The following is a 13706-nucleotide window of genomic DNA, read 5'->3' as shown; positions in this document are numbered from 1 at the left end:
GTTGTGAAAGGTTTGGGGGTGACGATTACTACAAATGAAAGGTTAGGAAAAAATTTGCAACTTTTTGAAAGATTTGGGGTCTTAACTGTAATTATCCCCAAAAATTATAGTAAAACTAAAAAATTAATGTTGTCCAAAATGGAACATACCATCCTAGTTGTGACATGGCATGAGGGAGAATGAGAATTCCAGCTCCAACCATTGCCGTAACATTGTGGAAAGCTGAATACCACCATTTTGCACCCCTAGCAGAAGTTATTGGAAGCCATTCGTCTATCGCTTTCTCTTGTGCATCTCGTTCATCAACCTCCTATTCAAGGTAACGTATTATTCATCAAAATACAGTACTCTTATTAATATTGGTGCATAACCAGTGGAAAAATAATAATAAAAAAGAACTCACTAGATTTCCTTATGGAGAAAGGAAAAATAATAAAATAAAAAAAGAACTATCTAGAATTAAGCCACTGTCATTGATTGCCTAATGAATTCAATAGCATATATGGGGCTAGAGGCATCTTGAGACACTTGACAGTGTCTAGAACTTTGCAACAAAACGGTGTGGCAGAACAAATTAATAGAACTTTGATGAAAAATGTTTGTTGTATGCTTTCAAATTCTGCTTTGTCGAATACTTTTTAGGCAAAAGCTATTACTATAGCTTGTTTTCTGATTAATCGCTCACCCTCAATTGCCATTGAGAAAAAATACACTAGAAGAGGTGTGGTTTGGAAAACCTTTTTATTACTCTGATTTAAAATTTTTTGGTGTCTTGCTTATACTCATATGAATAATGGGAAGCTAAAATCTAAGTCTAGAAGTACATTTTTCTTGGGTATAAATTAGGTATAAAATGGAGTGTCTTAAGACAAGAAAGGTGGTGGACATTGGAGATGTATTGTTTGATAAACTTGCTATGTTTCATGGTTCGCCTCGTGTGGATTCTGGTAAAATTGAGGAACAGAATCATTCAACTTCGATAAAGTTAGAAATTGGTTCAGGAGAACAATTGGAGGCTTTAGAACAGAGTATTTCAAATCAATCTAGTTTAGAGCTAACAAACAGTAACACTTTGTCTACTATGCCTACACCACTACCAGCATCATAGTATTCGATTGCTAAGGATATACTTCACAAATAGATTAAACCTACACAGAAGTATAGAGAGATAGACTTGGCAGCCCATGTATTGAGTATGGCTGACAGTATTGATCCCACTGATGGCCTGCTATACATTCAAAGGCGATAAATTTTAATGATTCTAACAGATAACCGATTGCGAGGAGATTAATTGAGTAGATGGACGTCGAAACGTTTAGATTCATTCATGACTACTCATAATTTCATTAGAAGTTGTTATGATAGTTGTGTATACTTCGAAATAGGAGTTGATGGATCGCTTTCTTATTTGTTGTTATATTTTGATGATATGCCCATAGCAATCAAGGATAAAGCAAAGTTCAGAAAGGTAAAAGCTCAACATTATGATGAGTTTGAAATGAAGGACTTGTGTGGAGTGAATTGTCCAAATGGTCACTGAACTTTGCAAAAGGTTTTCAAATGGTCACTGAACTTTAAAAATAATCTAATCTAAATAGTCACTGAACTTTGCAAAAAGTTTTTATGGGATCACTGAACTTTACAAATCACCTAAACAGTCACTGAATTTTACAAAAGGTTTCCCAGGGATCACTGAATTCGATGATCTCGGGGAAACCTTTTTTAAAGTTTATTGATCATTTAGCTGATTTTTAAAGTACAGTGACCCTGTAGAAATCTTTTATAAAGTTCAGTGACCATTTAGGTGCTTTTTAAAGTTAAGTGACCCCTTGCAAACTTTTTACAAAGTTCAGTGACTATTTGGGCAATTCACTTACTTATGTGTAGCAAGGAAGATTCTTGGTATGAAGATCTTGAGGAATATGAAAGCTAGCAGATTTATTTGAGTCAAAAGAGGTACATTAAAAAATGTGCTTTATATGTTCAATATGCTGAATGCAAAGGCTATCATACTCCCTTAGTTGTCCACTTTAAATTATCATCTAGCTTATGTCCTCAATCAAATTACGACATTGATTATATGTCTCGGGATCCTTATTTCAGTGTAGTTGGTTTGCTTATGTATGCTATGATTTGCACAAGATCAGATTTGACAAATGCAATTATAAAGTATAGGAAAATCCTAGCAAGGAACATTGGAAAGTAATACAGTGGATATTCAGATACTTGAAGAGTTGTACTAATGCTTGCTTGCATTTTGATAGAAATACAAATGAAATCACTGGGCATATGAAATTATGAATTCAGATTATGTAGGGAATTTTAACAAGGAGAGATCACTTATAGGGTATGTGTTTAGCCTTGGAGGGTGTGCTATCAACTAGAAAGTAACTTTGCATAATACAGTAGCATTGTTTACAACAGAGGCAAAGTACATGACTATTACAGAGGCATGTAAGGAGGCTATGTGGTTAAGGAGATTGATTGGTGAAATTAGTGAAGACCATAAAATTTCTACAGTGTATTGTAATAGTTAGAATGTTATTTTCTGACTAAGGATCAGATATTTCACGAGATGACTAAGCACATTGATGTGAGGTACCATTTTGTGCGTGATGTGATTGCTCATAGTGATGTTGTGGTGAGCAAGATTGATACCAAGGATAATCTTGTTGATATATTGATAAAACCATTTCTTATTGCTAAGTTTGAGCATTACTAAAATTTAGTTGGCATTTGTCACTGGTTTAACCCATTGGGGTCTGTTTGGAAGAGGATGAGTTGTGTTTTACTTTGGAGATGTGTTTTGAAATTTCTTATATTGAAATTTGGTCCAAGATGGAGATTTGTAGAAGTTTAATCCAAATTTTAATGGATATTGGAGTTTTGGTTGAAGTGATCTTGAAAAGATCAAGATTATGAATCGAAAAGAAAAGTCAACGTATTTTCGCTAGCTGACTGCTCGAGTAGCGCCATCGAATTCTTCCCAAGACTTGGCTCTAGCGTTGCTCTCGCCTGGCACGCAAGTGGCATAACTATCTCGTGCTTACCACTAGCTTGTCACTCGAGCAACATGATTATCCAACCTAGGCACGTTTCGCATTTTGACGCATTTTTTGTATTCTTATTTATCTACAATTTCGATTCTATGGCTTATATATAGAAGTCACGACTTATATTGTTCTAAGTATATTTGTACAACATCTTGAGAGTTTTAGATCTCAACTAAGAGTATTGGGATCTTGTTGTAAACACAATTGCTATTGATTATAGTGAAATTTCCTCCTTTGCCCGTAAATTTTTCTCATTTTAGATTTTCACATTAATTTTGATGTTCTTATTGTATTCTTATTGATTTCATTATTGTTATTATTTGGTGATCAATTCATAACATTAATTGTAGGGAAAGAAAAAAGCTTATGTGATTTCATATAATACAAGAGTTCAATCTCGTACATTTAGTGGATTGGTGAAAAACTAATAACTCGACTAAAAAATCTAGGGTTGGGTTGAATGTATCTAATTATTAGAGGTTAAATTATACAGTTATGATAGTCCATTTTGGTAGCTTCAAAAATAGATTATCACTTTATTGCACAAGCATTTAAAGTTCGAGGTTTCCATAGTTTGATGGCGTCAAGCATTTAATCTGGTGGATACTTGACCACGTCAAAGGAAGCATTGAACAAAAGTCAAGGCTAGGGTTTTGATTGAGATTGATAGTTAAAATTCTAGTTTGACTAGAATTAAGAATCAAAATCTACGAAGTCCAAAAATCCTAAGTGATCTAAAACTTGAACTTCGTCGTTACCTAAACCATGTAGTAGGTATGTACTGGGCACGCATGAGATTATCTTATACGTGCACACATATAGAGAGAAAAAGATAGATTTAGTTTTCGCTTTCACTTTTTCCTACAATCATATGTTCCATTAAGCTCGAAAAATCAAGAATGATAAAAGTGCGTTTGGATTGTAAGTTGTGAGTCTTATGAAATTTATTGATAATAAAAATGCGTAAAATTATGTAAGAATTATAAATCTTATGACGTGTTGATAAACATAAATTTTGACCAAATTATAAGCAATTATATAGTTAAATGTCCAGATCAAAGCTTTAAGGATCAAGAATTCAGTTTATTCAATGACATGGCATTCACTTTTACTCGTGTAGCTAAATTAGAATATTTCAACGCCTTTTAAATCATCCAGCAATATCTAATTCTTGTGGCTTTGAAAAAAATTACTATTTTTCGCAATGGTTTTGGACCAGTGTCCATCACAATGTCACGCATGTAATAAGAAGTTTAGGTTAAAAAATGAAATATAAATGAAAAAGAAATGAAATCTCCTTCCTACGGCAACTCTTATCTAGTTTTTGTGCATGCATTTCTCGTTTCATCATATAAGATTTTAGGATTTTGCTGTTGTACATCCGGACCTCGGACGTACACATTGCAAAACTCAAGATTTTATTAGGAAGAGATTAGTTGGTTTGTTTGTTTAAAAACTTAGAGAATTTTCAAGATGCTTATAAACACAAGATGATCTCTATTTTAGATAATCAATGCTTAAAAATAAGTTTCAACAGACTCACTATTCTAAATTTTTAATAACATCTTCAATAAACTTTTAGAAATACTCTCTATTTTAAAAAGTTAGACTTTGAAATTACGCTACGATAGACTTTTAAAATTAATATTTTAAAATAGAGAATGTGTTTGACTTTCCAAATTTTGAGAGCCAAGCACTATCTATAATAAAATGAATTGAAATATTTCAATTTTCAATGCTCCGACTCAATTACATAGTATACACAAAGAAAATTGAGAAAATTAATATAATAATTTAGGAAAACTTGGTGAAAATAAGATAGTAAAAAATAATAAATACATATTGAGAGTAATGGAAATTAACTGTAAGAATGCATTTTGAAAATAGAATATTGATATAGAATATGTGGTTAAAAAATAAGAAAAAAATTTAAATTTACATGTAATATTATTTTATTGAAAAATATCTGGTTAAAATGATATTATATCACTGTCTAAGAATATATTTTTTAAAAAGATTACGGCTCAAACACGGCCTGGCCACCATTTTTTGAAATAAAAATGAATGGAATAGTATTTTTTTATAATGAGTTGTTGAAAAAAAATTTCGATTTACGTGTAATATTATTTAATGAAAAATTGTGTTGTTGAAAATATGAGAGAAAAAAATGAAATAGAATTTAATGTAGGCCAAAAGGACTATAAGTGTTAAAGATAAAAAGGATGTTGTAATATTTAAAAAACTTTACTCTTTAAATTTATAGATATTCTTTAAATTACAAAATATGCTATTTAAAAATAAAGATGATGCTCTAAAATAATTCATACTCTAATCTTACTTTATAATAATTTCTTAGTTAGAAACATGTTTCAATACTTTATTTTAGCCACAGTTTGATAGAGATTAAAATTAGATTTTTAGTAGATTTTGATAAAAATTGACAAAATGTGTGGTTGAAAAGTTATAGATCCCATAAAATATGTGATTAAAATTAAATATTGATTTTGACATAAATTAAAATATAAATTTTAATCACTACCAAACAGAGGACTAAAAAAATGTTAAATAAAAGATGAGCAGATATTAATGAATGTTACTTGAAAAATAAAAAATTGTTAAAATGAAGAGTTAAAATAGAGAGCACTGTTGGAGTGTAAAAAAAAATTATTTTTTAGAATTAGATATGTCTTTTATCATGGGCGGATGGGGGGGGGTGTTTTACATGGTCAATTGACCCTCTAGATTTTGGAAAATAAATAAATAAATTGTTTAGTGTTTTTTTGTTAGATTTTTTTTATTATTATTAGAAGATACCTATAATTTTTATTTTTAGTCCTCTAACAATTACGAGAGCGCACCTAGAGTCGACTTGTAAGAAGATGGTGACTAATTATGTGCTTAATAATTAGGTGAAAAGGCAAGCCATCTCAAATTTGATAGTTGGTATTTTCAAGAATTGGACATGTAATGGAGAGTGATCAATGCTCTTATTGCCCCACAATAAACTATTTTTATGAGCAACATACACTCTGAAGTAGTCGTTACAATGAAATTTGGCAGCAGGTATAACTAAGAAATTAAGAATATTGGTATAAAAGTAAATGGCTTCTGTTTCAGTGTCCACACATGTATTGACCCTCAGAATTAAGAATTAAAAAATGGAAACTTATGAAGATTTAATACTAAACACAAAAATACACCAATGAAATTTAGTCCCCGTTTGACCCCATTAATTTTGATTATAATTGGAGGAGTAGTGTTTTTTTGAAAAATAAATGATTTTAAAAGAATGAAAAGTTTTCGATTTATGTGTAATAATATTTTATTGAAGATTGTGTGATTGAAAATATGATAATGAAAATTTTAATTTAATTTGATGAAATTAAATGGGGGCTTAATTCAATCCTTAGTCAAAGTTATCCGAATTAGGACTGTCAGTTTCACATGGTAGGAGGAAATTCATGAACCTGTTAAATTCAGTCCCTCTTTAAGCTATTGTTTTGTGAGAACTAAAATTAAAATAAAAATTTTAGAAAATTTTGATAAAAGTTGATAAATTATGTGATTGGAAAAATTGTGAGTCTCATAAAATATGTGGTTAAAATAAATTGTTGACTTTGACTTAAATTAAAATCTGAATTTAATTTCTATCGAATAGGGGTTAAACTCATTACAGTTGTAATATGATCAATAATAAGAATTAGATTTAAAGAATTTTTTTTATTGAGAAGTAAAGAAAAAATAATATTATAAATAATTTAAAGCCTGTTTGTTTCCCATTATGTGAGAAATTATAGAGTTTTAAATAGTATTTTTGGAGAATGCTTGTTAAAATTTAAAAAATATATATATTTATTGGTTTGTGTGTAGAATATTTTATTGTGTAAATATTTAGTGGAGAATGTTACTGTAGCAAACAATTTAATTTATTAAAGATGACAAAAAGTACTTCTTTTAAATTTCTTATGACATACTTGGGACGTCTTTGATCAACTAGATTACTGGTTATTGGCCTACAAAATAAGTGTGGTGCCAGAATTCCAAAATGGGCTTGCTTGTTGCCGTGTGTGGCCTCGTATTTGAAGTTATGTGATGACCAATTAATTAGGCTTCAGTTGGACTGTTTTCCTAAATCTTATAATAGGATCAACATTTTGTGAAAATCAAAACATTAAGAAGCTAGAATAAATAAAGCTCTTTTTAAGTGAAATATATACAGAATCAAGAATTTTTTTAATTGATAAATATGAATAAATAAAAGAAGAATAATGATCAACTAGGATAAAATTAAAGTCAACTAATACGGCAAATTGCATGACTTAAAAGACTAGTGATAGCAAAAATGCCGTTCAAATTATACTCCCGCATAACTAGGTAAATGGGATTGGGATTTGGACTGGGACGGGGACAAGGGTCATTGTCCGAAGCAGATACGAAAAATATAATCCCTACCCCTCTATCTATCCCGTTTAAATTTGATTTCAAATTTAATTTTTTATCGAACAAAAATAATATATTTATCATCATTTTTAAAGAGAACATAAGTTATTTTTAACAAATTGGTAAAAATAATAATAACATTTACAAAGGACATAAATAAATAAAAGCAAAAAATAAATGGGGCAAGGGACTTGCCCTACCCCTCCCCGATTCCATCCTAAACTTGCTCGTCCCGCTTTAATATGTTATGGATATGGGGTAAGATAACAAAAATATCTGATAGGATGAGAGTAGGAATGGTCGACTAGTCCCATACCTACCCTCTTGCCATCCCTATAACAGCCTCGAATTTCGACAGTTCTATGAAGAAGGAACAATAATTGCATATACCATCTACAATATGCATGTTTATGACAAAACCACACATAGAATTACGGAGCAAAAAATAATATATATAAAAAATTCTAAAATTTCAATGGGGCCAAATCCTACCTTCACCTCCCTCCACTGTGCACACAAAATTATATACATGAATTTAACAATTCACCAATTAATTAATATTTCACGTGGTGCTTAACATAAATTAAACATCCATATTTAGGAGATCATTTCTAGTCTCTATGTGTGTGTCCATACATACATACATACATACATACATACATACATATATAGAGAGAGAGAGAGAGTTACATCTATTGAGTTGTCTGGGGTAAATGCTTGAGTGTCCATGGCTCTGAAACGAGAGAGGATCCCAAGACTAACGAGAATGATTTTCTTGACTCTGAAAATTATGAAACCAAGGGATATATAAGATTTATGGAATGCCACTCCTGCAACAATACATACACCTAAATATATAGAGACAGAAGGTGATGCTTTGGTAGGACTTTAAGACATTGACTCTCTTAGTAAACGAATAGTTCCAGGAAGATGATAGATATGTTATGAGCTGTAGAATAGTTCCAGGAAGATGTTGATAGATACGGAATGAGCTGTAGTCTTCCATGAAAATTCTAAGAAAATGTACGCAAATTGAAAGATTCAGCTGCCAATCATATCACTATCACAAGGATATAATTTGGGTATATATGGAGGCGCAAAATGTCCGAGTAGTCACACTCTTATAAAGACATTAATAAATGGGTTTACTTTTCAATCTGGTAGGGTAGTTGGACAAATACGTTAAAATTATAATCAAGATTTTTTCAAGAAAAGGGTTCATAAGTTGTTTGATATGAGTTGTCAATTGCTGTAAAATAATATCAAGTACGAACATTTATAGGTAAATGAATGCAATTGGGATCATTCAAATGTTTGACACATAATTTGTCTTAACGGCTCATAAATTACTTGTGATATCATATCACAACCATCATAGGCCCGTGACTTCTACATTCTGTCCTAGGCAGGATAAAGAGAATTTAACTCCCAACTGCCCTCATAGAGATGTCATATCAATGAAATCGTTTAGGCTCAGCCCTTGTTTGGTTATGATGTTTCAAGAAAAAAAATCATTTTTTTTATCGTTATTTAATATTGTCAGTCATCATTTTTGACTTTTTTTATTCATAGGTGAGACATACTTTTCTCTGTAACGGTCGAAAAATTGATTCCAAGAATTAGTCCTAAACAAGCTCTCAACGTGTCAAATTCCAACTTGTACAAGACATGAGGATCTTGGGCACCAAGCGCCTCGAATTCCAATGGCCCATCTAAAGTGGCTTAAGGGGTGGGTCCTGTAATCGTTTCAGAGGGAAGATGTGACAAGTCTGCACAAAATTACAATGTCTCGAGGGCTATTTTTTAATAAGGCATTAGGCCACAAGGTCTTAACCTCGAAGATGAAGGTGATTGAGGCAATGGTAGATATCCTCATCTCCCCAGGCACGAAGGTGGAAGATGTAACAAATGATAAATATTCTAGTTTCCAAAATAATGTGTCATTAGATGTTTAAAATTGTAGCTTTTATTTCTATCAATTGAGATATTGATGGGTGTCATAAAATTGTTGATTAATGAATACTAGTACTTGAAAGAAACCATATTTAGCTAGTATTAACAAAATTGGAAAAAAAATAAAAAAAATTATATGTTACAAAATTTATCATGGGCTTTTTTAATAAGATTAGATGTCTTTCAATAAGTTTCATTTACGGAAATGATTGAAAAGAAAATATCATGATAAAAAAAATTATTAATCTTAATCAATTGTTTTTCCTTACAAGAATTTCAATTTGATAACCTGTTAAAACATAATTAAGGTACCAAATGTATGATCAAATTATGTTTCCCATGTAAGTGTCTCGTTAAATCCCACCCCCGCCCCCGCCCTTTTAAGGTTTATATCAAAAACAACAAAAATGTATTTCCTGGTACTAGAATAATGTCTTCAATCTTCTTTGGATGTTTCAAACATTAAAAATAAAATGGATACTATTGCCATTGTCGGCAAACAATAATTAGTCGATAATCTTTATTATTATTGATGAAATTTCACCAACAAAATTTAGCTTGGTCGTTGATTTAATTAAAAATGTTGAACGTCAAGATTTTTGCAACCATTTAGATATACAATTCAACATTATATACAAAGTGATATCCTTTTTATATAGCTATTCATGTCAAAGATTTAAAATTGAATCTCTATAAAATCACAAATTATGCACTCTTCATAAAAATAGTGTACGAATTACCGTTCTTCCTAGAAGTGTTTCAACATCTATTGTTCAAGCAGGGCCGGCCCTTGGGCCAAGCCACATAGGCAACCACCTAGGGCCTCCAATTTTTGGCTTAGGCCCAGGGCCTCAAAATCCACATTAATTCCAAAATGAAAAAATGGTTTGGGGCCTTTGGGTTGGCGTCTTGGACTAATGGGACCTAATTTCCTTTGGGCTTTGGAGTCTACATACTAACATACACAACCCGACATTAGCGAACCAACCTAATTTCCTTTGGGTTGTGTATTTTTTCAATTCAAGAATTCTTCCTCTCTGAAATAGCAATAGTTCGACCCAACCAACACCTAGATGGGGTGAATAGGTGTTTATGCGGAATTAAAACAATTAATTAACTGATGCAACAAGTCACATCAATTATGCATTGCCTAGATTCATTCACATACTTTATCTACCTAAGTTGAATTACCGGTTGAAAAATAAATAGCAGAAAGCAGTAAAAACACAACAAAATGTTGACGGAGAAAACCCAACTGGGTAAAAGCTCCGGGTACAAGCCAGTAGAGATCCACTATAGAAGATATTGACTTACAGTGCGTCAGACATTATTGATTCTAACAATATTCTGACCTCCTTACTGTATCGACCACAGCTATCCTGGATTTTGCAGATCTGCGCCAAAATCCCAGCTTTGAATATCTTCTACCTCCTGTGAATCACCAAGCTCTTCAGTTCTTCAAGCAATTTCCTTCCCAGATCTTTAAACAGATGATCTTCTGGAAGTTTATATGGAGATATGAAAGGGTGCTTTGGTTTTGTGAGGGTTGATGTTTTTATTCAAAGAACCATCAGAATCAAAGGTGAAAAAGATGAATTTATTTTGGTTCTTGGTCCTTTGGAAGTTGAGAGGAATTGTTGTTTTAATGTTTGCCAAAGGTCACATAAGAAAATCGGACGTTTTGTTTATATAGTAGGTCGAATTTGGTAATATAGGGCGTTAAAAATTCGCAAGGCATTAAAATTACCGAAGGCCAAATAACATAGTCGCTCGAGCGAGGTCCTGGCAAAACTCGAGCAACGTACCTTCGCTCAGGAAATAGACCAGCGAAACTCCAGAGAGGTCAGTTCTGCAATTTTGGCTCTAGAAAGGTCAGGGCGAAACTCCAGCGACATCAACACGCCGTTTGCATCTTCAAGGCATCCCACTTTACTCTAGACCTATGCTATGACCTTTACTAAATTGCAACTTTAGTCCCTGAACTATTTGACCTGTACAATTTAGCCCTTGACTTTACAATTTTGACAAATAGGTCCTTTGGTCACAGATTGCCAATTACACATTTTCCTAACAAACTCCCCCTTTGGCATTCTGTGACAAAAATACATATGACAGTCAGGGACAAAAATAAACATGACTCCAAACAACCTATCTATTCAACTAAAGTAGCAATCTCTTGTTGAACCTGTTTTCTGAAAATCACAAACTCAAATACCAAGTGTAAAAGCATATGAAATGGAAACAGTAAACAAGAAATCGATCATATGTCATTAACCAGATTAAGAAGCAATAATAATGTAAGTCAAAAACACCAAAAACATACATTAATATTGCCAAAACATCAAAAAAACTTAATCTAGTCATGAAGTATAACACAATTACCAAAAAATTGAAGATCTATCAATCTATCTATCTAAATATCTACTCCCCCTTTTTGTCACAATGGACAAAGGTCAAAACAATAAACTAACTAACTACGATGCAGCACCACCAGCGTCTGAAGACTCAGCTCCGCTCTCAGCACCCGTGCCCTCCTCCATACTATCACGAATCCAACGCAAATGACGCTGACACACTGCAAGAGCACGGCTAAAAGAAGAAAGCTCGGCTGACTGACGCTCCGACATAGCACGTAACTGCGTGATCTCTACCATCATACGAGCCTGCTGCTCGACCAAAGTAGACATCTGTCCCATAAGCGTCACCATGGGGTCAACAAGCAAAGCAGCCACCCCAAGAGCAGAAGTAGAAGTAGAGGTCGAAGGAAAGGCAGAAGTAAGTGGAATGGTCAAAGGAAAAGCCTTACGAGGCGGGAGAAATACACGGGAACCCCCAGTAAGAATCTCAGTAATAGGATCAAAGGGCTCCGAAAGATCAAAAACATCAACGGCCGCTGCCTGACCCGTAGCATGAGCAGAAGAGGAAGATGACTGTACATGGGATCGACTCTGATGAATGGTCTGCTGTCCTATCGGACGGCCTATGCGACAAGTCGAACCCTCTGGAAAGGAAGCACCCAACGACAAAGCAACCCTATGAATCAAGCAAGCATAAGGCAACCCGATCCGACTCCCAGGAGTACGAAATGAAACCAGAATATTCTGGCACACAAAACTAGGAAAGTCGATCGAGTCCCCATGAAGAAGAGCATAAAGAAAACGGGCACGCACTATAGGTAATGAAGAGGTATGGGCAACCGGCCACAGGTTTGTACACACTATGCTCAACAACACCTGACGATCAGTAGGTAAAGACCCCGTGGCCATCGCCGAAGGCCCCCCGATAGACGGGATGTTCAAAAGCGTCGACCGAACAAGAGAATCGGTCGGAATAGAAGCAGGTAAAATATAGGGATAAGTCGGATGGGTAATCTGAGATATACCTAAAGCATGAGCTACAGCCGACGGAGTAACCCTAAAAGAATGACCTCTAAGAGTAACCCGAAAAAACGAGTCATCTATATCATGAATATTAGCATAGAATTCCTGAATCAGGAGTGGGGGAGGAGGTGAAAGACCAACAAAAAGGGGCTCCCAACCCCGGGAAACAAAAATAGCGACGATATCAACAGGAAGGTCAGAGAGGATTACCTCACGCTCCATGAGAACGGGGCGTAAGGAGAATTGAGAAGTGAAGACCTCCTGAGCTGTAGCAGAAATGAATCTGGAACGACTATACGACGTCGAACCACTAGCTGGCTGCGCAGAAGGTCGAGAACACTTCTAGGCCATCTGACACATGGAGAGTCGGAACTCAATTAGTAAGATGAAGAATGCAGGGGTACGATGCAATATGAAATGAAACACCGCACACACAAATGAGGCACGAAAGAGAGGCATTGAAAAACGTGAACGACCCTAAGATCAAACCAAGCATGATGGAAATATTCACCAAAAATATGTGTAAAAACACTCAACAAGTCACGTGACGAGAGTGAAACAAAGCCGGAATGAAGAGGAGGAAAAAATGAAACACACAAACTAAGGAAAACAAACAAAGCAAAACAAGGGACTTTCATCGAACACATGATGGGCGTCACTTCGGCACACAATTCCAAGCACATACGAGACCCAAGCATGCATCCAAGCATAGTCCCACAAACTAGAATCCAAGGGCTTTAAAATGAAAAAAACTACACATCAAACGGATTAACGGAATGCAAGAACGAACAACACGAACATGGAAGAAAAACATGAAAATTCCATTACTAAACCATGGAAGAACACACAATGTAATGGAATTTGTGATGCAAAATGCGAA

At 33.8% G+C, this 13706-nt stretch overlaps 1 protein-coding gene across 3 annotated transcripts in view; it reads right to left on the bottom strand.

Moving 5' to 3' along the window:
• LOC111391214 (lysine histidine transporter 1-like) overlaps positions 1-8597 on the bottom strand; it is a 74166-nt gene extending 65569 nt beyond the window's left edge. Inside the window, exons 1-2 of one of the 3 annotated variants that reach the window (XM_023016379.1) lie at positions 8184-8565; positions 150-310 (exon numbers count right to left, since the gene is read on the bottom strand). In XM_023016379.1, coding sequence (XP_022872147.1) covers positions 150-310; positions 8184-8222 — 200 coding nt within the window. In that variant the 5' untranslated portion in view covers positions 8223-8565. Of the gene's footprint in view, positions 1-149; positions 311-8183 lie in introns of all 3 variants that reach the window. The other 2 variants (XM_023016380.1, XM_023016382.1) reach the window with 2 other exon arrangements.
• Positions 8598-13706: the final 5109 nt, after the last annotated feature.

The sequence above is a fragment of the Olea europaea genome, unplaced genomic scaffold, assembly GCF_002742605.1.
Source record: "Olea europaea var. sylvestris unplaced genomic scaffold, O_europaea_v1 scaffold764, whole genome shotgun sequence".
NCBI classification, from domain to species: domain Eukaryota; kingdom Viridiplantae; phylum Streptophyta; class Magnoliopsida; order Lamiales; family Oleaceae; genus Olea; species Olea europaea.
This window is presented reverse-complemented; position numbering and strand designations above follow the sequence as displayed.